Below are 25,548 nucleotides of genomic sequence, written 5' to 3'. Positions count from 1 at the left end.
TGGATTTGCATGCCTCGTTGAGCCACATTCGTTCTTTCGAGCGAACCACATAATGGGTGAAATAGGTAAACGTCGTCACGGAGGTCCAGATATACGTCAGCGTGGCCAAGAAACATAATACATGGTAACAGTGTCGTCAAAGCTTCACCCCCTTCCTCTCTGCCGCCCACCTTACCGCGTCGCGTCGGCCCTTAGTCACATCGACGCCGAACCAAATCACGAGCGACGCCGCAGTGCACATGGCGAACAGGAACGGGAATCCCATCCAGCTGTTCCCGTCCGCGTTGTCGATGATCGCCTGGATCACATTCGGTCCGATCATAGACGAAGCGCGGTTCGACAACCCGAAAAGGCCGAAGAACTGGAAGCTGCGAGTCAGCAAGGGATAGGGGGGTAGAGTAATGACCGACACGCACCATGTTGTCGAAGCCGGGCGGGGTGAGCTCCGCCATCATCGTTTGCGAGAAGGCGTAGTACGGCGCTTGGAAGAGGCCGAAGACGACATTGTATGCCCTATGCGCGATGTTAGCCCTGCGATGAGGTCAGTGTACTTTGCAAGCCGTACCAGAACTCCCAGACGTTATGGAATCCAAGCTTGTTGGTCCAGATACCGATCATGCCCCACAACGGTATCATGATCGTCACAACGTTGGTCACGACAAACTATTTGCGCCGAGTCAGTTCTGATTCAGCAAGAGATGGGATATAGGAAGCACACCATTTTCTTCGTGCTGATCTTCCAGTACCGTTGAATGTACCAGAAGCCGAGCGTGCTATGTGCCCTTTGAGCATGGGGAAAGGGGAGAAAAGAATATCTCTCACCTGGCAGTCGAGGTGATCGCCTGCGCCAGTCCGAGATACGTATTGTAGAGGAAGGAGAACGAGAACTTATCGTTCTGGCAAGTTGAGACAAGCGTTCCTGTAGTATTCAAGCCCTGCATGCAGTCAAATGATCAGGATACATGAAATGACAAAGAACAGAAACAGGACGCACGTCCGCGAGCAGGAAGAAGGCGAACAAGTAGATGAAAGTGTAGGGCAGCTTCTTGTACTGCTTCAGCGCGACCCAGATCTGTCTCCAGCCGATTGTCGTGTAACGTTCGCCCTTCGGCAACGCAGGCCCGGGACGAGGTTGCTGATAAACAACTGGTACCGAGGATCAGTACAGGTCATCCAATGATGCAGGCAACAGTACGCACACCACCATACTCCTAGCAGGACCCAGTATGCGTTGGTGAGGACAATCACGTAGTTGTCCACCTTGGGGTTGTTGGCGAGCGGGAGGAGAAGCGAGAGGTTCAGGCAAAGGGTGAAGATATACCCTATGTTGGAATGCATCTGAACCAAGGGGTATAAAACTTCTAAAAACGTCATAGTAAAGCAAGGTCGAACGCACGGTAGAGATGTTGGAGATCCGGTTCTTCTCGAGTGACTCTTCCTGCTCGTACTCTTCCGCAGATATCTCGCCCTTTTCGTGCTTTTCTCGAAGGTCACGAGCGTGTCTGGGAGTAATGTTTCAGCATATATGCGTGCCGATCCAATCCCGACAGAATGCCGTTGCAATTCCTATGAATGTCTTCACTCACGGAGTGTTGCGCGCAAGCCGGGGGAAGGCTGCGGCGTAGAACACGAGTGTTGCCCCGTATGATATAAAACCGACCATGTACAGAGCCATAGCTACACCCCATCGCGAAGGCTCTGAAAGTTCATGATAAGCCAGCCGTTTCAGGGAGGTCGAGTGACATACTGGTCAAGGACATGGAGGCAAACTGAGCTGCCCAGCATACGACGGTGAAGAAGAGTAGGACCCAGCGACCGAAACCGCCGTAGTCGGCTGCAGATCCGACGGTCGTGAAGATCAAGGTCATGATCTGGTGGACCCGTCATCAGGCTTCCCTGCCGACAACTTCGTGTTCAGGAGAGGTGTACTCACGGCAAAGCTAGCCCCGTTGGCGACCAGGACCACGCTAGTGACTCCCTTAGATCCACCTGCCCACGGTACGACGCATCTGCCGGATGCGCCGTCGTCCGTGCATGAGGAGCCTTTGCCGCGAACGGGATCCCATCCAGCGGACGTAGCGAGGGATTGGAAAAGGGTCATGGAGTAGCCATTTGGCCCCACACCCTGGAAGGGAGTCAGCAGTGGTTCGCGCTGACAGACGAAAGGACAGACGTTGTCACCGTTGTAGTAAAGGTAGTATGACCAGAGTTCGCGTCTTGTCACGACGGGCTCGCGATCGGGGTCTACGAATGCGGAGACGACTGGAACATTGTCGACGACGATGTCGATATCGCTCCCGTTTACGGCCTTGATGTCTTTGACGTCGACATCCTCGACGAGCGCGGCAGGGACGGGCTCGGGCAGGGGGTTGCGAGACATGGCTGTGGACCGGCGGCGGGCCTGAGCTCGCTGGATGGAGATAAAGGCGTTGGAGAGGGGCGATAAGACCGACGCTCATCTGAAGCTGGAATTCCGGGGCGAAGAAGCTTCAGCTGGTCCATGGGAGTCGCCGCACCGTGCTCCGAGCCGGCACGTCCGTCCATGTGCCCGCTGCAGGCCTGCTCTGGCCGATAAACCAGTGGACGAGGCACCGAGCAAGATAAGTTTTGCGGGTGATCGCAGATACGGCGTCCGACGATATCACCGTTAATTATACGATCAGGTACTGGCCACGGCTGAACCGTACGAGCCCATTGACGAGTGGCTGTACGCGAGCCGTAGCCTTTCTTTGGCCAACGGCACAACGTCGCCTCAGAGACTTCTGTCAAAGCTTCACAGCTTAGGCTCCAGGCAAGCTTGAGCTTATCCAACGATACATATGAGAGTTCTCAGACCTGCGTTCCTCATCAGCAACGTATGTGGACAGTCGGAGTACTCCTCGCGGTACGTGTTCAGCTTTCCACTCTCTTTACACCTATCGCGCCGCTTCCGCCATGACGAAAACAAGCATCCTTCCTGGACAGCCGTTCCTTAGCGTCTGAGCTGCGTTTTCTGCCATCGCTTTGCGACGACTGATAACCGCCAGATGCGCTGGATGAAGGGGAAATAATTTGCAATCGGAGCATTCGCCGCCCATCATTCCTGCTATCTTCATATCCACCTTCTCCACATGCATCGCGCTCATACGTCTTATAATAGGGTGCGGAACTGTCCCTCCTGCCGCGACGCCGATATCAGCGACGCTATTCGGGCAGGAGTAAGTCGGCGTTAGGTTCATACGCGTAACTGTATCGCATCCTGCAGGCTTTCAACCCTTATAAATATTTGGGGTAAAGGACACATACGGGCGCATGGTGTAGCTGGTTTATCACGCTCGCTTAGCATCGACAAGTTCTGGGCTTGCGAGAGGTCCCCGATTCGAGTTCGGGTGTGTCCACTTTTTTCTATCCTGCATCATCTCTGCCATTGGATACAACCTAAGTAACCCCGAGAACGATTGTCTTCTTCATTTGGTTAGAGGCGGGTTTACGAGCCTACGCTCAGACGTGCCCGTTCTCTAGAGTTGCTCACAACGATAGATGCATTGTGCTCATTGTGTTGTGTGCCTGTCAATAGCTGCATCCTGATTCCTGTTCTCAGCATCAACGAAAGCAGTGAAGTCTGTGCAAGTTGCATCATGGATTCATCAACGCAGCGGCCCGCACTGCTGAGCGCTCAGTCGTTTCGAGCTTCAGTCATAAGGAAGAGGGAACACTACGCATGTCGTGATCCCCCGCCCATTGTTGGGGAGTCAGTGTAGGCAGAACCACCGTCGTATGTCACCTAGCATTCTACCGTGCAATCGTTGACTGACAAAAGCCTGCTGCAGTTCAGTGACCGCAACCAGGATACGGCCCACCAAGGATGGCGGATGGAGAAGCGTTGCCCGCATATACCGAACCGATCGCCGGAGTCCCTCGTGAACCAGTGGTTCATTGCATCCAATTGGAGACCAGCAAGCAGAAAGCTTGGGTAACGCTCACAATACAGAGCCGCGCTCGTAACGCCCAGCAATTGCCCGAGTTTCTCGAGGGTGACAAGATTACAGGATCCCTTGACCTAGATCTCGACAAGGGCGATTCTATTATTGCTATCTCTGTGTCCGTGAGTATCACCCTGTTCCGTGATTGATTCAGTACCAAGAATAACCTTCTATTTGATATACTAAAGGTTGTCGGCATACTCACATTCCCTGATTCGGCTTCTGGGGGTGTCCACGAGAGCAAACAAGATGTGTTTCTCAACGTATCGAGGACGCTGTGGAACCTGGGCATGGGTGACCCGTGTTCGGTTAATTCCACTTCTACGTCCACCAGCCGGCAAAAGTTCACGGCGAAGCTGTTGGGGAAGTACAGCTTTGCCTTCACGTTGGAGCTCGGTCGCGAAGTCTCGTACAAACTGCCAAAACAGATTGCGACGAAAGTGGGCGATGATGGCTTGCCTAAGCCTTACCGCTTACCCCCGACTTGCGAAGAAGGGGTTGGGGAGTTCTCGATTCATTATGAGCTCGTTGCGCATTTACAGCGCGGTACTTTCAAGGCCGATACAAGGTTGCCATGAATTGAGTTTTCATTAGAATCACGTTGGACTCACGGCATTACCCACCAGACTAGGGCGGAAGTTGGTCTACTCTCCACATTTACAGCCTGATCCACCATCGGCGCTTCGCCAGCTCGTGTATCAAGAGAACGCTGATTTTCTCTTGGGCCCTCATGGAGATCCGCTCGGGTGGCACACAGTGCAGACAGCTATCATCGAGGGCACCATATTCAAGATGCGCCACGTAGAGCTGCGATGTACGGTGCGTCCCGCGATCAGTGAATCAACTCATTTACTCATCGTAGACTTGATGCTCAGCTTTCGCTTGCCCGACCGGTATGTAGCAACATCAACCTTGCATCTGCTGAAAGCACTCAATAGGAATCGCGCATGTTAGCTCTGCTATACGAGGGGTAGCATCATCCCACTCTCCCTCCTCATCGAAAGCCAAGATCAACAAGCCCTTGACCTCTTTGCAACGCCGTATGCAATTCGTGTATGCCTTGTCAGGCGGCAGACTTGCCACCCCGGTATTAAGAGCAAAGTGAAGGACACGATGAAACTCATCGATGGACACTATCTCGTCTCCAGTAAAGAAATCGAGTTTGCGGCTTGGTGGCCGGATAGGACGCCGCAGGAGGTACCAGGCTCGGCGGAGCGACGAGTGCTGCAGGGTGAAATCAGAATACCCAGCATGGCGATCCCTAGCGCATCGTTTGCGATCCTGAACATATCCGTGCGTTAGCCTGCGTCAGCTACGGATTCATCCTCATTTGATGCCTGATAGTATTTCGTCGCGACGCTACCCTTCTCGGTAGCGGCGTTTGAAGCAGGCGGCGATTCACCTCGCTCTGGGAACATCATAACCGTGCCAGTTACCGTAGGAACCGTGTATGCAAATGGACCACAGCCAAAAGCCTTCACACCGCCAGGCTACAAAAACCATCTCACGACCACTCGTGCAACTTACAGCCGACATGAGAGCTTTGCCTGAACCCTAGTCAAAGCTCATGTATGCATTCATCAGTGTACAAATCTCGCCTTGTTGGGAGCTCGCGTCGAGCCTTGGCTTGAAAAAGCCGACATGATGTCAGGCAAGCAAAATGACCACCGCAGGGGTCGAACCTGCAATCTCCTGATTACCTCACGCTGAATGAGCTAGAGATCGTAGTCAGACGCGATGCCATTTCGCCAGGCGGCCGTGCTGAGTGAGTGGCACATCAGTATATGAGTGTAAGAGAGCCCCAAAATTGCATCAACATCCTGACATTGCCTTTTCCCGCTGTGCTCTCACTGGTCATAGTAGTAAGCACACTAATGACGTTCACCGAGGTCTGTGGTCCAGACTGAGCAAGAGACCGCGATGACCAAACAAGCCACGCCCACGTGCCTACGGCGCGTATCATTGCCTCCGACTCCTCGTTTTCTGCTCGCTGCCGCGGCGCGACAACCGCTCAGAGATCCCCGTGGTGGTCCAAGCAAGTTCTGCGTGAGGCAGAGTTCATCTTTCCTGTTCTATACGCTTTATCTACGCAGGACGTCACCGACATTGCTCGATCATCCCTTTCGTTCGCTCCCACTCGAAATCACTGGAACGCAAGTACTTATATCGGTACGCTGACTTGGAGTTTCCCGCAATTTGTACAGACGCTGACATAGACACAGTACCATCATATTGGATGAAACATGGTTTTTGGTTTGTTCTCGCGCAAGTCAGGATCGAAGGCACCTGCACCTTCAGACCATGCTCCAGCACAACAACTGCGGACACCTTCACCTTCAGAGGCCGCATCCGTGGGCCAAGGCCCTGCTCCTCTAGGTTCTCCAACCGCGAAAGGACATGGCTCGCCATCTCGCACCCACTTTGATCTACCAGAAATCCACGGCGTTCCTCCCGATTCTGATGCGCTCACTGCCCATCTCAAGGCCGTCCCCGCCAAGACGCTCCACGCCTACACACTCTCGCATCTTCCCAACGCGGATCCCTCTGTACTCTCGGCCCTTTCGTTATTCTACTCAAGTCTTACTCCACCGCCACGGTTGCATTGTGTGCGGTGTCACAAAGAATACGTCGAAATCGAAAACGATGATAGGAGCTGCCTGCTACCTCACGACGACGAAAGCGCGGTTGTTGAGCGTATTGGCGTGAATAACATGCGCAAGAAAGGTCCGGGTGGTACCGTGAGGGAGGGTGCAACGTTCGAAACTCGCTGGGGATGCTGCGATAAGACCGTCGAGGGCGATGGAGACCAAGGTCCTCCGGACGGTTGGTGCTACGAGGGACGACATACGGTACGCTTGTGGGATCGTTGAAGAAGCCCAATCCTGCTCATTCATGTTCGTAGACGGACATCAGGCGCGCACGATATCGTGCCGACTCATCACCCACGGAGGATAAACTCATATCGTGCCTTTCGCGGAATTGCCACGGAATCCGAGTACAGCTTGCTGCAGGTAGTGCAAGCCCCATGATCAGCGCTCGGAAGCGCACTCGCTCTACACGCAGTCGTAAGAGCGTGAACCTCAAGGAGACGAGCAGTGACGACGAGCCCATGGAGACGGACGAGCAGGACCCTACCGCCGATGATAGCATCCGAGGGCGTGCGAGAACAGCGAGAAAGGAGTCCGACGATGAGGATACCAGATCGGTCAAGTCGTCGCGCTCTGCCAAGGAGCCGAAACGACCGCGAAGGGCAGCTAGTCGAGCACCTGCATCAAAAGCTCGCGCACGGTCCCAAGGCCCTCCCGCATCGAGGAAAGCGCGAGCAGGCAAGAAGTCGGTTGTCTTAGAGGCGAACGATGCTGTTGAGGACTCCGGCGCAGAGACTACCAAGGAAGACGCTACCACAGAATCGGAGAAACCGAAGAAGAAGCGTCGAACCGTGAAATGAGATCATACCATTCAACAAGCCTGGTCCGGGTCGTCGCTCTCGAGTTATCGCAGATTGATTCTTGGGCAGTGTATACTCCCGCGGTGCCTTTGGTAGGTGTGTTTGCGTTGCTTGAGTTTGAGATGACTCCCATTTGTCGATTCAGCACGATATCGTCGTCTGCTTTGTACACCTCCGTCAACATTTGAAGGTTCATTAATATCCCCGCTTCACTATATCACCGAAGAATGAGCTTCTATACACTCCCTTCTACCTTCTCTGCACATAGATGCAGTTCACACCTTCATACCCCTGTAATAGTAATGCGCAAACGTGACGAATGGAACGTTGCTTTATTCATGCCGTTCGCCACCTTTGGGGCGACAGGAGGTGTCCACGATCCCTGGGCCCACTGAAGATGAGCGCGCTGTGTTGAATATCTCATCCGCTACACATCCAGTCCCTATTTAGTTTTTACAAGTATGCCGCTGCAGGACAAAAACGCGAGGATGTGAGGGCAAACGCGATCGTAAGCTTGACGCGTGACGTCATGGCTCAAACGGCAGTTGAATCTCTTCGCACCCAGTGACGGGACTCTACCCCTGGCCTGGCCAGCCCCCAGCCCCCACCCCACCGGTTGCCCTCGGCTTCGTGGTGGTCGGCTGTCGACCATGTCTTCGCTTGCATTCATTCCTCGCAAATTATCCAAACGCCCTTCCAGCGCGAGTGATACCGCCAAGAATGCGCGGGCTGCTCCTTCATCTACCATATCTCGACCAAGCTCGCAGATCTGTTCTGAAGGCCCCATCGCACCCTTGGAGACCCCGTCAGACACAAATGAATCACGATCGAAGGGAAAACACAGAGAGCAGCGGTTCATTGAACCCGAGTACGCGTCTCTGATATCGATGTCGTTGTCCGATCATGCCCTATGGCTTAATGGCGATCTCCGGCAGTCCATTGAATCATCTAGTGAACGATGTACGCTTCTTGAATCCCCATCAGGTCCCAGTTCTTGATTGGTATTCACCCAGTTGTCCCACTTAGTCGCATTGTGCGTCTTTCTCCCGTCTTCTCAGGACTGCGGGATGCGATATCAGAGGTCGAACTACTCAAGAGCATCAGAGCGCACTTGAACGATCAATGTGAAGTTAGGATGGTCGTCGCTGCGCCCTCCAAGGCGAACTGGTACACTCCGGACGCTTCTCGCGTGAAGGTGGTCGGTGGTGGCTTTGAGATCCGGAGGAAGGCTTGGGCCAGGGAGGAGACTCTTGTGGCTCACTACGCGGGAGATTACTGGGATGCTAGGACAGTCTATATCGTACGTAGTACACAGCTAGGGCCGGTAAGATTACTCAACCTAAAAATACAGGAGAACTGCCCTTCACGACATCGGACCCTCCCAGGTATCTATGGAATGGTCGTCGACTTGCTCGCTTCAAACTGTGCTCGAGAGAACTTGTCCTCAAAAAATGCATCACGAATACAGAGTATAACTCTTCCACCGCATCACCTTGACAAACCCGGAGACCCCCCGAAATGCAAGGGGTTTGCGCTGGTGACTCTCTCTTCCGCCGAGGACGCGGAATTCATACTTGCCGCATGGCCTTGGGATCCTACATCTGCTCGTCATAAGGAGAACCCCGTGCCGAGTATCGTTCAGGAGTGTGTAAAGTTCGGTTTCAGGTGCCTTTCCAAGCGAGAGTGGAGTAAGCGTCAAGATGAATACCTTGCGTATCGCCAAAAGCTTCTGCACGAAATTGTGGCAGCGGACGCCGAACAAACAGGGCCACGATCAGTTCCTCCCCCTTCGGTCTCAGAAAGCACGGTCACAGAGAGTCCGGCCATACCGCCTCCGTCTACAGCGGCTGAACCATCCCCCGCAAGCACGCAGCCATGGTCGCCTTATCCTCTCGACTGCCTCGTGTTTGTGCGGCGCGTGCATCCACAAACGAACAAAACAACCCTCCGCACCTTATTTTCCGTCGCTTTCAAATTGCGTGCCCAGCCTCCCTCAGCCGCTCCATCCGACGGTATTGACTATGTCGATTTCACCAAGGGCCTAGATACGGTTCGTGTTAACCATGCACTTTGGGCAGAGCGGGTTCGGTCTAACGTTAATTCTCAGTGTTACCTGCGTCTTGCAAGCGCCAAACATGCCCAGAGGCTTGTCGACTACTTCAAGTCACATCCCACCGTACAGCAGGATGGGTTGGACGCCGGGTCTGAGCAAGACATAGCGGGGGATGGAACAATAGTTCTAGAGTTGGTACAGGGCAGGAAGGAGCAACTGTATTGGGAGAAGGTACCGGAGAAAGTTCGAAAGCAAGCAGTGGAAAAAGCGATCACGGATTCGCCAGCTCCGGATCGAAATGGGGAAATGGAAGTGCAGGAAGGGGATGGTAGGAGACGCAAGCGAAGGAGAAGGGGTTAATGGCATGAACACTGGCACTGATGTGTTCAACACCGCTCTCGTACGAAAAAGATGCTTGAAGGTATATAGCGAGGCGGATGCCACCGCCCTAACGTGGTCATAAACGACTGATGCTGGAAGTTCGGGGCTCATTCATATCGGTCATCATATGCAAACAAGCAGCCTATCGTTTCAGCTCGATACAGGCTCAAGGCATGCTATCATGGTCGGCTTAGAGCCCCCACTGGCCTCCGACGCATTACAATTTGCTCTTGGAGACGGACGGCTCCAGTTTGGTATGGACGCCGGTTGCTACCAGCCGATGGTGAGTGATATCCCAAACCTATCGAAGGTTTGAGCGACGAAATTTAAAGAATGACAACAGCCTGAGACCTGCCTACCTCGCAACGAACCATCATGGTTCGAGACCCAACTGCCGTGGTGGTGCTGATCAAGCGGAGACGGCTACCCCTAAAAATTCGTACTTGTATCGGTCGGACATCCGTTCTACGGAATTTGTGCTCACTTGGGTGCTGGGGCGTGATACCACACTGCCAATGATTGTGACACTCCTGATGTGCCTGGTCCTCCAGCTGCTACGTTCCACACGGACAATGGCAGAGAAGTGCAACTAGGGCAACGATCAGAGACGATGCCCACAGTTAGATCTATAGTAGACGAACTTGTCAATGAGAGTGGCCATGCATCCTCCATGTACGTTATGAGGATTGAGCATATCTAGGACGTTATTTAGCAACGCTCCATCGTATCATCGGACATTCTACACACCGTCTTGTACATCCACCTCACAGACAACTCTGGCTTCCTTGCGTGTCGGTTCTTCCGCATTTGGCCTCATATCCACTTCAACGAGCTTTGTGCGTCTGACCATCTCCTGTGCAAATCCTCGGTACGTTGACAGTTTCTGCTGCATGCCATCTTTGAGCTCGCCGGCTGGTATCTTTCCAATCGTTGTATTGGAGGTGGGCGACATATCTGCGGCACAGATGTCCCCGCGACGATCAATGGGACCCGACGGCGTATGGCCATGACTGCGCGCAGAGGCTGACTCCGGGACAAGAGGTGCCAAAGCCTGAGAAATAGCAGAAATCACATGTTGCTGTACTCGCGCGTTGCCTTCGTGCATGCAACATCGTCAACGAGTCAACGTTGTCAACAACCAACGACTAGTAGGCCATACCCCGCCCCCCCTGGGCGCGTTTTCGACGAGACTTTCACGCATGTGAGCTGCGATATCGGTCTTTGTGGTTGCTCAGGCTATCTTGTGCTGCATTTCGAAGACGTCCAAGGTCGGACATCCACATGATCTCTCTGTCGGCCCGTTCAACCTGCTTCTTGCACATTGGACCTGCATCTGAGCAACCGAACACCTTCACGTCCCAATCACGTCTCTCGCAATCGGAAGCAGCCAGCGACTGTTTTTGCGGGCGCCATGGTGATGAGAGCGCATTCTGCTCCCGGTGGCCCCTTCCTTGGAGTGCGTCCAGGTAGTAAACCCGATTCCATATCATTTTAAGCGCAGCCAGGATCGATCTCAAAAAAACTCGTGGGGTCTCCACCTACGACAGATTGGTTGTGCAATACGGCCAGCATCCGAGGTTGTTGCACGCTTGCTATGCGCGTCATGCAAAATGTTCCTGATTCCGTATACATTCATCGGATGGTGCGTACTCCAACTACTTGTTCCGATTTGCCGCCGGGGTTCTCTATGCACATGGTTCAACGGGCCGGGATATGCGTGCCGTTATGTATTTGACCTCACGCTGAATCGAACAATCATTCCACGCTTCATACCGTTCCGCACTGCCCATCATGCACTCGCACCTGGCACTGTTACTTCTGTTCTCCCTTCCGAGATTCGTACTCGGCAGTGCGAATCAGGTCCACCTAGTCAAGTTCCCAACGTGCGGGACTTACTCCTCAAGCACTTTCCAAAACATAAACGCCGGCGTGCAGTTGTCCAACATCAAGACGGTAGTCTCCTTTGGCGACTCATACACGGACAACGGCCAGCATGCCGGCGGTACGCCGTCACCTGCTGTCGCCAGCGGGACCAACCCCGAATATGGCGGACGAATCAGCAACGGACTGATGTGGGAGGAGGACCTGGCCGCCAACATCAGCAGCAGCACGATTGTAAAGAACTACGCTCTCGCTGGAAGCACGGTCGATCATACCTTATGGCCCTCGCGAGTATGTGACGGAGTTTCTCCATACCTCACAAAAGCATGTCTCTGACGTTGATGTTAGGCAAACAACGGCGATATGGTGAAGCAAGTTGCAACTTACGTTGGCCAGAACAATGGTCTCAACCAGGACACGACATTGTACACGGTCTTCTTCGGAATCAATGATTATGCTGCGAGTATCAAAGACAACGTTGCCAACCTGCCGGCTGCAGCTGCCCAGGTCATCAACCAGACCGAATACTTGATCTCCACTCAGGGTGCCAAGAACTTCCTCTTCATCGGTACGCCATCCTCTCACAATCGGAGTACTTGCAAACTGCTCAATGTATGACACTGCTTTGATCAGCGGTCCAGTTCGATCGAGCGACGTCACAAGATTTCGATAATCGGATTTGGCAGGGAGCCAAGTCTCTGCGTTCCTCAAAGGGAATCAACTTTGCTTTCGTCAATTGGGCCGAGCTCTACGACGCAATTTTCGCCAACTATCAATCTTTCGGATATACTAACACCAGTGCGTGCTTGGTCAGCGAAACGACGACTGTTGGTGGTTGTTCGGATCCCGATGACTGTGAGTATCGACGCTAAGCAGTCTCGCTGGGACGTCATCATCTAACCATCTGCGGCGTGATAGACTTGTACTGGATCCCCGCACACCCACAGGCACGCACCCTTTTCGACATTCGTTTGCAGAAGCTGACCTCGCTCGCTAGTATCAAACGCATCGCATCATGGCCCAATTCGTCTGGTCGGTCTTCCAGGGTTGCCCTGCGTAATCGTGCCTTCGATTTTGTCCGCTCCTTGCCTGCAATAAACTCATCGGTATTTCGAAACGTAGAAGCTGTCTCGATCTCAGTAGACTTGACCGCAAGATCTCGATTCATGAGAAGAGGACTAAGCGAGCCGTGTACGATCCGTCTATGGGTACACTGCGTGAGGAGAGAACGACCATGCTTAGTACCTCTCACGATATCGCTCTCACCGTTCCATTCCGTCTACCGGCTTTATGGTAGCCGTGATGCCTCCTTCTACCACTGCATGGCCGGGCGGAAACCGGTCGTCTCCGGCACCATTCAAGGCAGCAGAACTTCCCACTCAGAATGGATGGATGTGTCGGTCAACGGATGGGGCTCCGCACCTCATGCCTACGCAACTCAAATGGGCCCCGAGGATCGATTCGAGCTCAAAGCTACTGTATATCCCTGGAGAACCCTGGTTTGACATCATTTGGGTCAGCTTAGCTCATAGCTTTTCTGAATTATTTTGCCAATCATTTCTGATCTATTTTGCCCAGATTCAGCCTGTTTCCCGCGGGAGCCATGCTCGTAATTCCGCCGCGGCGTGTCGTCGTATGCTAATTATACATAAGTATTGTGCAACATCGTTGACACACTATCGTCAGCATGAGTCAGCTATACCGGCAACTACCGGCTGATCGTGGAGATGATACTAGCGCATTCCGCTTTTTAAGCAGAGCTCCTTTGCGACATTCTGCGACTAGTTCAAGCGCAACACCCTACCATGTCTAAGCTCACCGTTATCGCCTTCGGCCGCGTAAAGGCTGGTCATGAAGCTGGGCTCGCAGAAGCGCTCAAAGCAGGGCAGGCAAAATCACTTCAGGAACCCGGGACGGAGGTGTACAAAGGTGGGTATGCCAGTAATACTAGCGCGAGCCCCTCTGACTCGTGTCCATCGCCTTTGACTATCGTTAGTGCATATCTCCCCGGATGACCCGCGGGAGTTCGGTTTTTACGAGGTCTATGTGGATGATGCCGCGTTCGATGCGCATGAGAAGGGTGAAGGGTTGGCGACTGTCGTGGCGTTCGTGAAGGACAAGCTTGAAGGGGAGTTGATTATCAAGAAATTCAGGGAACTGTAACGGAACGGCGCAAAGAAACAGTGGACGGTCGGTGAGGGTGATGAACGGCTTGGAGTTGTTGTGTTGGCATGTATTTTACGATGACCAGTGGAGATCAACGGCCCCCTCCATGATTAACTCACAGGAGCGCCGTCTGCACATTTCCTCCGTCCGTAAGACTGATCATAGTAGCATGATACCGACGTCTCAGCACTACCACCTCCGACTTCCTCACCAACGAGCGCTGATCACGCTGCGATCAGCGATCGACGCGTTTTATCGTTCACAGATGTGTCACCGACACCTATGTTCGTGCGCGTGTTCGTTGCCTGGTGGAGCAGTCCGAGTCGAGATATCTTCGCATTAAGTTTCTTTCGAGAAGACTTGTAATGTACGACAGTGAAGGCTGCAAGATAGTTTCTGCCGGGGGTTAGTGCTCTCATGGTGTAAGGGGAACTCTCAGCCTGATGGTCGTTTCTATCTGACTCGGGGTGAGATAAGATATGCATGTTGCATAATCACGCTTTCCTTTTTGGTTCAACCGCCTTTATCCTGGTCATCGCAACACAGCATTCACACTTGACCTTCATCCTCAATATTCGAGCGCGGGGAGGCTCTTTTACAACTATTTTCGGTCAATAGAACAAGCCAACGTTTGCCCAAGATGATGATCAAAGTGAAGGTGACGCGTCGTTGAACGTTTGCATCATTACGAGATTACTTACGCGCCACTCGGTAGACGTTGACGGGGAAGGAGGTGCGCATGTCCTCACAAGATCTTTGGCGCGGTGAATCAAACCAGCTCCATGCAGATCGAGTTGGATATCGAACCCGATGACAAGGCAAGTATACTATTCAAATCACACGCTAGCATGCGCGCTCACATCGCGATCTCCCTGTACACCCTGCACGCTTCGCGGTGCTGCACACTATGCACGCTCCATGACGTTATCGGCCGCAGATCACGCGCATAAAGGAGAAGGTCGAGGAGCAGTCCGGAGTACCACCCCAACAGCAGCGGCTCATCTTCAAGGGACGTCAGCTGTGCGTGTTTTGCGACTTCGTGATATGGAGAGCCTACGTTGATGATAGCCATCCTTTTTCAGTCCCGATGACAAAAATGCGCAAGAACAGAATATAGCGGCAGGGGACGTTCTGCATCTCGTGCTCGCTCTCCGCGGGGGACGATAAATCGTCCGTTTAGTTCGCCTCGGCTGCGCAATGATTTATACCACCCGTGTTGCCTATTTTGTGCTTTGTCTGTGTAACATGTAGAAGCTTGCACTGTATCATTGTCGCTTTTTGGTGCTCGCAGCTGCCATTCAGGGGCACTACCAAATTCGTGCAAGCAGCCCAAGTCGCGTTGTCCCTTGACTCAGGCTTGTTCGTGCCGTCATGGAGGCTACTTCTTCGACCAGTAAACCAGTTGTTGACCGCGGAAAGGTGCGACTGCTTCACGGCTCTAGGAGCTGTATCTGATCTAGATTGGTCGCACAGACGGCTCCGTTTCTCATACGGACCTTCATCAAGATTGGAGGTTTCCATAGGTTGCAGCTGTTTGAGGATGGGGCCCTCCCTACGACGGACGAACAGCAGATATTCACCTGGTGGCTATTACTGCACCTGATGTGACAATATGACTTTCACTGACTCGTGCTGTAGGAAAGATGCGACGTTGCGGGAGGTGTTGACCACGCTTCGCAATACCGCGCCCACTCAGATCGAATACCGCCATCCTCTCGGACGGTACTCCTTCCGCGCCGTATACGCAGATCCCAGCGCTCGCGGACGCTTCGCAAGCAAGGAACTCGGCACAGTGTACTCCCGCGACATTCTGGGCGAACCTGGCTCACTCAACACGACAGCACCGCGCCTCCTAGAAGACTACGAGCCAGGAACAGCACCAGGCGTCGAGGAGGGCACAGAGATGGAGGACGCTACGACTAAAGCGACGAGGGAGCTCACTGAGAGAGAGAAAGACGAGCGCTTGGACGAACTGCGCTTCGTACCTGGCGACTACCTTTGCTTGTCGGTGATCCTGCCCAAGAATCTCACTGTGCCGACTCCCACGGGCGAGCTCGCGATTAAAGGCGCCGCACCGGCTGGTGCAAACGGAAAGGACTGGAAGGCCAGCGCGCCTGGCGGTAGAGGCGACGGAGGATGGGGAGGCTCGCTTGGAACTGCGGGAGGACCGCCTGGAGGGCTTGGGCGAGGCGGAGGGCACTGGAGAGGCGGATCAGATGCCCCAGCGCCAAGAGGAGGTGGAAGGGGAGGCAGAGCCGGTGGAGATAGGGAGAGGCTCAGGGACGAAAGGGTGCCGCCGCCCAGACGGCGAGAGTCGCCTCCGCCTCCACGCCGAGGCGGTGGTGGTTGGGGCGATCGCGGAGGTCGAGGAGGCAGGGATAGGCCCCGGTCGAGGTCACCGCGATCTCGTAGCCCCCTTCCTAGGAGACGCTACGATTGAGGGGAGGCGTCAGACGGATTGACGTTAAAAGGATCCCGTAGTTCATGATCAGTACTCAGTACCGTATGTGCTTTGCAAGTCTTTCTTAAGGATTGACCCAATTGACTCGGACTTGCATTCCAACGTGAGCGTCGGCAATGGCCGCGGCGAACTGTCTCGTGGCCACCACGGCCAAAGTTCAACGCATGGCTCAACTTGGCCTCACCTCGTGTTAACCAGCCCGCAAATGAACCGCGAGCGAGATCTGGCAGCTATTCATCTCCGTCGATAGCCACTTCATCCCCCGAGATCGAGCGGCACTCCGCTCACTCGTACGATGGGCAACTCCAACTCGAAGCCGAAACCGTATCCTCTTCCTCAACCTGGTTTCGGAGAGCCCATACAGTTCGATCCCCAATATGGTTATTACGGGGGTCGGAAACCGAGTCGGAAGGGCAAGGAACGTGCGGATGGCTACTACAATTACCCCGTGCAGCAGTACGCCTATCCTCAGCAGCCGCAAGTCGTTATGCCTGCGTCTCAGCCATACCAGGGGATAGTCATGCAGGGGCAACCACAATGTGCGTGCTATCATTCATCTTCCCTTGAGACTCGAACCTTTCTCTGTGACCTAACTTGTCTGAGAGCAGATATGCCTGGCCAGCAAGGATACTTCGCACAGCCGAACACAGGCCTACAATTCTTCCCTCAAGGGCAACAGGCTGGTGTTCAACCCCAAGTCATTCCCGCACAGACGGTCGTTCAGACCCAAAAGCCCTTTCAATTCCAGCCCCCACTTTTTCAACCACAACCCCAAATGCAACCGCAACCGCAACCGCAACCACATCCACAGCCTGGCCCGTCGTTAGCCCAGCGGGTTGCCACTCCGTTCCATCCTATGAACCAAATGTCTTCTCAGTCCTCTGATTCATCCTCGGACAGCGATGATGGTCCTGACATACCTGGAATGACCAGCAATCTGCAACCACCACATGTTGCTGCGGGCAATCCATTGCCTCAGCCACCGTATTACAACCTTCCAGGCATGCCCACCCCTTTGCCCCCTCCACCACAAGGTGTCTATGGTCCTCCGGGGCCTCGGCCCCGTACTCCTCTTCGCAATCCTCTGCCGGATCCGCCCAGAGACCTTTACGAGTTGGAACCGTATCGCACATTGACCAAGGACCTCCAAAGCCTCTGGGCATACCCTTGGCGAACAGAACAGCTCGATGCTGACGGTGCACGATCAGGGCACCAACGCTCCCGCTCAGATGGCGGAGGGGGTTTATTCAGCTCCTGGGGGCGTTCAAAGAGCAAGGAGAAGAAGCCGAAGAAGAATAGCAAGCGCGGAGGGCTCTTCCGCTCTATGACAACGGGCGGAAGCGCCGGACAGGCTCCTATACCCACGAGGGGACGCCAACGCCGACCTGATATACCGCGATCGCTCATGGCACTGATTAGCGGCGCAGAAAATCAGGTTGGAACTGACGCGCAGGTGTACGTCATGACCACGCCAGGTCCAGGCGCTAGTGCTCAGCCTGCCGGTGCTGCGACGGCCTCGCCCGTCGCTGGTATGAACCTTCAGAACACCGCGGCATCGGGAGGAACCCCGGGTGCCAACCCTGCACTCTCGCCTATGACGTTGTTCCGCTCGCCCGGGCCTGCGCGTACCCCGCTGATGCCTGCGTCAGCTCAGCCCACTCCGGGCCCCTACAGCCCGGCGCTCGGAGGGATGCAGCAATTCGGAATGCCACAACCGCAGACGGACGAACGGCCCATCACCTTCTCATCGCAAGACGCGCCCGAGTACTCCGGGTTCTTACTTTCCTCTCCGCATCGCATCCTGTATAAGGACGTGCTGTGGCCGACTGCGTATCACCTTCTCGAAGCCATGCGGTTCATGCACGATAGTGGGGATCCCGCTCCGCTGAAGGAGCTTCAGGAAAGGGTCCGGCTGTGTCAAACCATCGGCGAGGTGCAGGCGTTTGTGACGGGCGGAGCGCAGTGGCAGCGGCCTGACTGGAACGACGTCGTCATGGACAAGGTGCGAAGTGTGCAAAGTTTTCTACAACGACAGGGAGTAACTCGCAACCCTTGACGATGACAGGTCGATGAAGTGCTTTACCTTAAATTTACTCAACATCCGGAACTCGGTAATCTCCTGCTGAGCACCGGGAACCGTGAGCTTGTTTACACAGAGTTCTCCGATGGTTTTTGGAGTGCCGGCGCACAGACGGCGAATCGGCTTGGCTTAGCGCTCATGCGTGTCCGCGAGCGAATGCGCAACTAGATGAATGCCAACAACAACCCTGGAGGCAGGCGAAGTATCCATGATACCAGCGAAGACGATAAGCCAGCGTTTATGTTGTTGCACGAAGTCTCATGAAACTTTAGGATTAATATGTTCATGATTGTCTATGTATTTTTCGGCAGTGTGCTTATGCCCTGTGTTTGTCGGTGTGCTTTGTGCTTTCATAGATGCTCTTAATGTGTTGAGTTCAGCGTCCTAAAATATATAGATGATATCAGTCCATGGGTACCAGATCCAGTAGGTGTAATCTCGTCGGCGGTCGGACTGTCCAAAAAAACTATATAGATCAGTGAACACCAAACGGTCGATGACAAAAATGTTGGCGACGATTGCTGGCAAGTTCACTATGCACTTCAATCACGTCAGGGTCGCCGAACGTTGGGCTTCTTGACGTATGTCGACAATACATGCGACGGACCTATCGTCCAACGAACATGATGCACTGCAGCTCGGCGATATGCAGAGTACTTATCTCGAGCAGTGCGACGAGATGGTTTCCTCCTTCGATCTCTGCGGAGAGGAAAGAGGAAGGTCCGCCTTCTCTACTATGCGCGAGGACCGCGGTACTCGCAAGGAACTGCCTGACGGTCACAACCGACGACAACATTGCACGAGATACTGATACAGGCGATGCGGAATATGCTAAAATACAACATACGTCGTGACAGACGTAAAAGTGGTGTGTTGGATTTGGCGTGAATGGAGATAATTAAATAGGAAGCGAAAAATAACTTCAATTACGTACCCACGTATATGGCGTATACGTTTATTTCCTCTAAGCAGCGGCATAACGCCCAAAGACAGAAGGAATTACAATCAATGTTCAGTCGCCGTGAATCCGAAATCACCGTTTCATCAGACAAACAGAGGTATCTCGCTCTCGTCCTCTTCGTCCTCCTCGAATAGATATGGCTCCCCATCGCACGCCGCGTCCGGCGGATCTGGCACGACCTCTGGCAGCAACCACCTAAAAGTGATGCTCAACCTCGTTCCTCGCTTGATCATCTCTGGCTTCGGCTTCGAAATGACCCTGAGAGACTTTCCAGACCGTCCTCTGACACCCATCTGGCGCTGCTCGCCCTCTACGAGATCCACCTCGCGCCCCTCTATACCATGCTGCCACAGAAAACGAGCCTCGTCAGTCATGACGACGACCGAGTTCTTGGGCAGGTAGAGATCGTGCTGCCCACGCAGGTCATGCCGGAAGTTCATGACACAACCCGAGCCGAGACTAACGCCGACGATGCCGTCGCCGTACCGGTTCTCTAGGTCGACGTGCGGGGTGATACCCTCGCCTGGCTCGTAAAGGTTCAAAATGGCTTGCCGATGCCGCTTCGGGGCGGCGGAGGAGGTGGAAGGGGTGGTAGACGACGGCGAGCAAAGGTCCTGTTTGTGCTGCGAAGGTTCCGGGTAGTCCGGGTTGAACAGAAGGTCATGTAGCTCCGGAGACAGATGCGGTCGCATAAGCTCCGCCAGGGTGACGATAAAGCCTTGGAGGGCCGGCGAGAGCGTGCAGAGGCCGAAGAGCTGGACCTGGTTGAATTTCGGCTTGCCGGTGGGGTCGCCGTCGGTCGGGCGGAAATACTGCTCCATGCACGCCCGTCTGACGCCCTCGGCAACGTCGTCAGGTATGCGGAAGCCCGGGTTGAAATGCAGCCCGGGTATCGCTCGGGGCGAGAGGGCGCGCTTGGCAGGTGTCGGATCTGGCAAGCCGCTTCCCATGGGTAGGCGCTTGCCCATCAGGCTGTTGTGCGTTCGAACCGGCAGCGGTGATTCCGGATCGACGATGAGATGCACCGGCGGCGTATCGCCGGGCGAGGGCGAGTCGAACAGGGAGTCGGGGCTACATATACGGCAGGCGGCGGGCCGGTGAGTCGACGCCGGCCGCGGAAAGGTATGCAAGCCGGGGATGCATACCTCGAATCGCGCGCGATGGCTTTGTGCGTATACCCGGGAGACGACGCCGGCTGTTTGTCGGGTGAGACGCGTCCCAGCGTCGGGGGCGAGGTTGGGCGCGGCGGCGGGCTGGCGGGATGCGCCTTAGTGGGAGAGTCGTGCAGACACGTCCGGGGTTGCTTCGACGCTCCACCGGGGCGTTCGCCATCGCCGAGGTCGTCGTGACGGCGCTTGCCGGCGAGCGGGGCCGGGGGCGGGAGCGCGCCGTGGCGATCGAGGGAGAGCATGTTCGGGGCGGCCAGGACGGGCTTGACCGCGAATTGGTGCTTATGAGGGGCAGTCACATCGCTCGTCCCGCACCTCGTCAGGACGAAGATGCCGCGTTCGAGCGCTCCCACGGGGTCGAGCGGGGGTCGGAGCCAGATCCGCTCCAGGCGCCGAGGCCGAGACCAGCCGGACGTAATCAGCTTACCGCCGAGAATCTCCATATCGGGCAGGTCTCTCGCCCTGAGCCTGGCCGAGATGCGGGCGTGGCCAGGCGCTGATCGAAATCCCGGTAATGTACTTACGTGACTGTGCGTCGCGGTACCGGTAACTATAAAGGCATGAGTCACGTCACGGCAGCCCGTCCGGTGTCACGCTCGTCCGCGCAGTCACACCGCGTTTTGGCTCTGTCGCGATGTGGTCCGTTGGCTCTCTCTCACCGTCGCCGCACGGCTGACGACTTTGCCGCAGTAAACACATTCTCAATGCACAGGTCTCTATCCGCGCTCCCTGCTGCAAGCAGTGGTACGACTGTGCCGAGTGCCATGCCGAGGCCCAGGACCATCCCTTGCGCAAGACGACCGAGATGACGTTCATCTGCAAAAAGTGCAAGAAGGCCTTCAGGAAGGACATCGCCGAGTACGACGAGAGCGACGAGTACTGTCCCCACTGTGACAATCACTATGTGCGTGCTACCCGCGCCGTACAACCTGTGGTCCATGCTGATTGGGACGGACGAACTCTAGGTGCTCGAAGCCAAGACTCCAAAGCCTGTAATAGGCGTTGAGGGCGAAGATGCTCGTATTGACTCGAGGTGGGCCCTTCTTTCCATTTGATGATCCGCCTCGACGCCTGACGCAACGCTATCCCAGAATGATCAAGGACGAACGCGTCAAGCAAGACCCCACGCGTTCCATTTTCAATCAGGATTTCACCGATCGCATAGGATGAAGCACGCAGCATACGTGGCACCCCTTCTGAAGCGTTTTATGGACGCTTGCGAGAACATATTTTGACCATGGGCCCTGCCGCGGCCGTGAAATCGTGCGTTTTCCCTCAGTCATGCTGCGATTTCATATGAGCCGAATCCCCGCTTCCCATACTTAATCTATCGATGCACTTCCCCCGTTTATTGTATTCTACCTTACCCAATGTGAAATTCAACGTCTGGGACTTCTCCCTGGTTTGATGATTCTTCTTAGTCACAGACGCGAAGCAGCCTGCCGTATATGCGCATCAGACACGGTTCCAAAGTCGCTCTTCTAGGCCCAGCGGCGCTGACGCTCTTCTTCCGCCCGAGTTTCCATACAAGCACGTTGTTCACTCATCATTTTCTCTCCTCAGCGATTTGCGTCCGGACCAAGCCTTCCCTAGCTAGGCCTAGGAGCAGGGCCAGCATCGTCTGTCTGGTAGGCCTAGATGTTCCAGGTTGGTCTGTGATCTCATCTCATGCGATCCTTGACTCTTGTTCGCGCTTTAGAAGATATCATTACGTGCACTGACAAGGCGTGATTTGCAAAGGACTTCAAAACCGCGGTTGCCGCACAAATCTTACCAAGGCGCCCAGAGCCCATGCGGACAAGACGAGATAACTATAGACAAGTCCCTCCTCGCGTTAGCCTCCGCCCCTGTACGCACCCGCGCGCATATGTTGACTCGTGGGTTTGTTTTACAGCTGCGCCCTTGTACTGGTTTGTCGCAGGACTTGCCACAGTTTCTCTCTGCCTGTGTGCCGAAGCTGCATCTATATGGGCTCGATATGTCTCTGCGCCGGTGGACGTGTATTCACCGCGCGGAGTTCCCGCCAGCATCTTGCACCAGATACATTCCGAATTGAAAGTTTTCCGCTGCGGCCGGCATCGTGTTTCCCGGTTGGACGTGGCCATCCTCGCCCCGCATGTGTTGGGATGACAAGCGACGTTCGCATCGGTACGCTGGTTACCAGCGTCCTGCTCGCTCTACTGGCGTATGGGGCACTCCCCAATCGTGGAACCCCGCAGGCGAACAGCGAGCGTGAGACCCCAGCGCGCCAGCGTTCTCGTCCGCAAGGCGTTCTGATTACATTCATCTCGTTCGAACCCTCGATTCCTACCTCGTTTCGATCCAAGACGATGGTTGCAAGCTGCATCCATCAGGATCGACGGACCAAGCGCGGCCGCCCCCTGGTCACCTGAGGAGCATAAGCTTGACCGGATATACTTTGGGAAATGGCACGGCGGGTTGGTCCCAGAAGCACGGCGCCGCCATGGTTCTCGGAGATGATGCCTGTAACCGCACTCTGCAGCGATCAAGACAGGCCTTCTCACGTTTCCCGGAGTTCGTGCCGTCGTTCCTCATTTCGTAATGCCCCCTGTTGATCGTCGCTCCCGATTCGACTTTCCGACTTCGGGGCGTCAAGCCACGGATCCCTTCCCGACAATTCAGCGCCGACATTTTGCGCGGCGGCTTGGCTCATCCTCACTGGCTGGCGTCAACTGCCGTCTCTCCCCACACCCACGTCCGCTACGCATTCCGCAATCGGTCCTACTTCGCTATCTGTGACTCGTGCGACAGCCTGCAGAAACCATGACGAAAAGGGTCCTTGAATCTGAAGCAGAAGACCCCTGAATCTCCTTCATGTCATTTTTGAACTCGCACACTTGCCCACACACTCTCACCAAACTTTGACGTTAAGTTCTGGTCGCGTGTAACGAAAGAACCTTTGCACAGCCTGTAACGTTTCTGCCCTCACTGCTGGATCGCAAGAGAGTCCTCCATGTGTCCCGGAAAGCCGTAACCCAGGTAACCTGCACGCTACAGAAGGCGCAGACAAGACGCAGCAGTATCCCACTGTCGAGAATATCGTCCCGTGAAAATCTATTGTATGATCGGTGGGTGAACTTCAGATAGCGAACCCGGCATGGGCTTCTTCTGACCCGCCGGATCTCTCTACTAGAACCAAGTGCTCTCTTGTCGTGGCCGGGAATCGGAGTTCTAGCGAGGATTGAGCCCCCCGCCAGGTGTTGCCGATCTTTGCATACTTAGTATTCGATGGCCATCGACGGATGATGCTGCGCCTGCTCTTCACGGTCCCAGTTCAGATTGAGTATGGGACACACGCAGCCGTGCCTGAAGCCACAACACGTACATGGCCGTTTGGCATTGACTATTCGAGCGGATGCGGACGCCGCCCTAGGGAGAGAGCGCAAGTCGAACCCGCACGATACGCATGAAATTGCATGACATCTACCAGTGTGGCTCCGCGGCGAACTTTCGTCCTGGGCCCAGGCGGCGGTAGAAGCTCCATTTCCCGTGAAGCAGCGCTATTCTCGAATACGCTCGCTATTAATGAAATGCAACCGAAGTTGGGCCGCCCTTTAGGAGGAGATACGCTCGAGAACGGATGCATTGGTATGAGCGCTGTTCGCATGACGCTTTGCCAACTGAATGGACTTGGGTAGGCTGCGACGCGCTAGGTTTACGTGGACGGCATCTCGAGCTCCTGGTGAACGGCCTGCAGGTTCGATCTCACCCTGTCCCGGTTCTTGCACCGGAGCAATGGTCCGGCTTGTTAGATTCCTACCTGCGCCGTCCTCCGGGAATCAAGTAGAACAGAATACTTATGGACCACATAGATCGGCCGATGAAGGTACGACTTGTCACACTGAAGATATAATAGATCACCAGTTTCTCGCCGCGATGGAGCAGATTTACTCGGTCGACATATATACTTATCTTCATGCATGGCGTTATTCTAGATTTACCTATCATCGGCAACCATCGCATCCGTGACGGAGCTGGACGGTGACATGGCGGCAAGTAATCCTTCGGCCCAATGGTTCAGAAACGCCAAATCCTGTGGTGCAATGCTTATACAAGACGTATCTCAGATCCTGTCCGTGAGGCCCCCCAGGTCCGCGGTTGGTACTTTGGAAACGATATCAGCAATGCCGGAGCAGGCTCAGATCAAGCTGTATCCTTATACCGGCAGCAGAAATGCCTCGGCAATGTGCATACCCTTGTGCCAGGTGGCTCTCGCAACGTTGTGACCTACATAGCCGTGACTTCCGGCAGACCTCTGAGTTGGCCAGTTCAATCACGCGCGTTCCCGGGGTGGATGCAAAGGACGCGTCAACAAGGGTGATGGGTGAAACTCGTAGCATCCGGATATCAGGCGAGGTATATCATCTCATAGACAGCGGAAATGGCGAGATGTTAAGAGCCAGAAGTTTCATAGGCTTTTTCCACGTCTAGCTCTCCGAGGCCCTGACCGAGGTGTGGGCGTACCTGTTACTCGGCGTTCCAACTTAACATGAGGTAACCATGGACACCCCATGGCCGTACAGCATCCAGAAACCTCTAAGATTTGTCTTCACTAGAAGCATTGCACTCGAGCGATGCATACTCTCCTCATTGCCTGTGACAATGTGCTCGATGACGAACCAAGAACAACGCAACATGTGCATGCTCCACTGGATACTCGTTTCAACTTAGCTGACGTTCTGTTGCACAGAGCCCATGCTCGAGGCCTTATGATGTTAAGCCAAGATAGACCACCGCGAAGGGCGTGATGTTAGCCTTCGCGCCCGCCGACGTCTGCGAGCGATACTCGGGCCACTAGAGAAAGCGAATGGACACTGCTCCACCTGTTGCGAGAGAGCCGAGCCGAACCGAACCACACGCTCGCTCCCCTGATATTTCATGACATCGAGGGTGCTGGCCCAAATGCTCTGAGCGACTGCGGAAATCCCACCGCGAGCACCCGTGGCCTGCCGCTCCATATGGAGG

General features: G+C 54.7%; 12 protein-coding genes and 2 non-coding genes across 14 annotated transcripts; 10 read left to right on the top strand and 4 right to left on the bottom strand.

Annotated features, from left to right (window-relative positions):
- Positions 1-136: 136 nt before the first annotated feature.
- Positions 137-2,380, bottom strand: PUNSTDRAFT_133100 (uncharacterized protein; the record flags this gene model as incomplete). The annotated part of the gene is made up of 12 exons (XM_007382496.1): positions 137-361; positions 417-513; positions 566-663; positions 719-773; positions 823-935; positions 995-1,146; positions 1,200-1,338; positions 1,397-1,502; positions 1,587-1,698; positions 1,748-1,871; positions 1,934-2,125; positions 2,174-2,380. 12 exons carry the CDS (start codon positions 2,378-2,380, stop codon positions 137-139), a joined length of 1,620 nt encoding a protein of 539 aa, XP_007382558.1.
- A 905-nt stretch (positions 2,381-3,285) lies between these two features.
- On the top strand, positions 3,286-3,377 carry PUNSTDRAFT_t45. The gene has a single exon. It is a non-coding gene; the product is annotated as a tRNA-Ala (tRNA).
- A 467-nt stretch (positions 3,378-3,844) lies between these two features.
- PUNSTDRAFT_133099 (uncharacterized protein) lies at positions 3,845-5,513 on the top strand (the record flags this gene model as incomplete). The annotated part of the gene is made up of 6 exons (XM_007382495.1): positions 3,845-4,084; positions 4,151-4,530; positions 4,589-4,781; positions 4,838-4,855; positions 4,917-5,255; positions 5,307-5,513. The coding sequence occupies 6 exons, from the start codon at positions 3,845-3,847 to the stop codon at positions 5,511-5,513; spliced, it is 1,377 nt and encodes a 458-aa protein (XP_007382557.1).
- Positions 5,514-5,623: 110 nt separating this feature from the next.
- Positions 5,624-5,720, bottom strand: PUNSTDRAFT_t42. The gene has a single exon. It is a non-coding gene; the product is annotated as a tRNA-Arg (tRNA).
- A 220-nt stretch (positions 5,721-5,940) lies between these two features.
- Positions 5,941-7,701, top strand: PUNSTDRAFT_142904 (uncharacterized protein). The gene is made up of 3 exons (XM_007382494.1): positions 5,941-6,131; positions 6,185-6,811; positions 6,865-7,701. The coding sequence occupies exons 2-3, from the start codon at positions 6,206-6,208 to the stop codon at positions 7,408-7,410; spliced, it is 1,152 nt and encodes a 383-aa protein (XP_007382556.1). The 5' UTR covers positions 5,941-6,131; positions 6,185-6,205; the 3' UTR covers positions 7,411-7,701.
- Positions 7,702-8,060: 359 nt separating this feature from the next.
- PUNSTDRAFT_112817 (uncharacterized protein) lies at positions 8,061-9,823 on the top strand (the record flags this gene model as incomplete). Its single annotated transcript, XM_007382493.1, has 4 exons — positions 8,061-8,370; positions 8,424-8,710; positions 8,762-9,460; positions 9,518-9,823. 4 exons carry the CDS (start codon positions 8,061-8,063, stop codon positions 9,821-9,823), a joined length of 1,602 nt encoding a protein of 533 aa, XP_007382555.1.
- A 238-nt stretch (positions 9,824-10,061) lies between these two features.
- Positions 10,062-10,736, bottom strand: PUNSTDRAFT_63690 (uncharacterized protein; the record flags this gene model as incomplete). The annotated part of the gene is made up of 5 exons (XM_007382492.1): positions 10,062-10,145; positions 10,204-10,273; positions 10,329-10,433; positions 10,486-10,540; positions 10,592-10,736. The coding sequence occupies 5 exons, from the start codon at positions 10,734-10,736 to the stop codon at positions 10,062-10,064; spliced, it is 459 nt and encodes a 152-aa protein (XP_007382554.1).
- Positions 10,737-11,635: 899 nt separating this feature from the next.
- PUNSTDRAFT_142903 (uncharacterized protein) lies at positions 11,636-12,625 on the top strand (the record flags this gene model as incomplete). Its single annotated transcript, XM_007382491.1, has 4 exons — positions 11,636-12,016; positions 12,074-12,293; positions 12,359-12,552; positions 12,602-12,625. The coding sequence occupies 4 exons, from the start codon at positions 11,636-11,638 to the stop codon at positions 12,623-12,625; spliced, it is 819 nt and encodes a 272-aa protein (XP_007382553.1).
- Positions 12,626-13,504: 879 nt separating this feature from the next.
- On the top strand, positions 13,505-13,993 carry PUNSTDRAFT_142902 (uncharacterized protein). Its single transcript, XM_007382490.1, has 2 exons — positions 13,505-13,654; positions 13,722-13,993. Exons 1-2 carry the CDS (start codon positions 13,531-13,533, stop codon positions 13,886-13,888), a joined length of 291 nt encoding a protein of 96 aa, XP_007382552.1. The 5' UTR covers positions 13,505-13,530; the 3' UTR covers positions 13,889-13,993.
- A 462-nt stretch (positions 13,994-14,455) lies between these two features.
- On the top strand, positions 14,456-15,103 carry PUNSTDRAFT_101011 (ubiquitin). Its single transcript, XM_007382489.1, has 5 exons — positions 14,456-14,549; positions 14,607-14,624; positions 14,680-14,709; positions 14,829-14,911; positions 14,974-15,103. Exons 1-5 carry the CDS (start codon positions 14,532-14,534, stop codon positions 15,056-15,058), a joined length of 234 nt encoding a protein of 77 aa, XP_007382551.1. The 5' UTR covers positions 14,456-14,531; the 3' UTR covers positions 15,059-15,103.
- A 159-nt stretch (positions 15,104-15,262) lies between these two features.
- PUNSTDRAFT_85555 (uncharacterized protein) lies at positions 15,263-16,437 on the top strand (the record flags this gene model as incomplete). Its single annotated transcript, XM_007382488.1, has 3 exons — positions 15,263-15,310; positions 15,365-15,474; positions 15,530-16,437. 3 exons carry the CDS (start codon positions 15,263-15,265, stop codon positions 16,329-16,331), a joined length of 960 nt encoding a protein of 319 aa, XP_007382550.1. The 3' UTR covers positions 16,332-16,437.
- A 445-nt stretch (positions 16,438-16,882) lies between these two features.
- On the top strand, positions 16,883-18,814 carry PUNSTDRAFT_51607 (uncharacterized protein). The gene is made up of 3 exons (XM_007382487.1): positions 16,883-17,206; positions 17,273-18,354; positions 18,418-18,814. The coding sequence occupies exons 1-3, from the start codon at positions 16,963-16,965 to the stop codon at positions 18,598-18,600; spliced, it is 1,509 nt and encodes a 502-aa protein (XP_007382549.1). The 5' UTR covers positions 16,883-16,962; the 3' UTR covers positions 18,601-18,814.
- Positions 18,815-19,476: 662 nt separating this feature from the next.
- On the bottom strand, positions 19,477-20,343 carry PUNSTDRAFT_65650 (uncharacterized protein; the record flags this gene model as incomplete). The annotated part of the gene is made up of 2 exons (XM_007382486.1): positions 19,477-19,626; positions 19,681-20,343. 2 exons carry the CDS (start codon positions 20,341-20,343, stop codon positions 19,477-19,479), a joined length of 813 nt encoding a protein of 270 aa, XP_007382548.1.
- A 710-nt stretch (positions 20,344-21,053) lies between these two features.
- Positions 21,054-21,931, top strand: PUNSTDRAFT_142898 (uncharacterized protein). Its single transcript, XM_007382485.1, has 4 exons — positions 21,054-21,201; positions 21,253-21,466; positions 21,528-21,595; positions 21,654-21,931. The coding sequence occupies exons 1-4, from the start codon at positions 21,197-21,199 to the stop codon at positions 21,730-21,732; spliced, it is 366 nt and encodes a 121-aa protein (XP_007382547.1). The 5' UTR covers positions 21,054-21,196; the 3' UTR covers positions 21,733-21,931.
- The last annotated feature ends 3,617 nt before the right edge of the window (positions 21,932-25,548 follow it).

This window comes from Punctularia strigosozonata (assembly GCF_000264995.1).
Source record: "Punctularia strigosozonata HHB-11173 SS5 unplaced genomic scaffold PUNSTscaffold_4, whole genome shotgun sequence".
NCBI classification, from domain to species: domain Eukaryota; kingdom Fungi; phylum Basidiomycota; class Agaricomycetes; order Corticiales; family Punctulariaceae; genus Punctularia; species Punctularia strigosozonata.
Note: the sequence above shows the minus strand (reverse complement) of the source record. Positions and strands in the feature narration are given on the sequence as shown.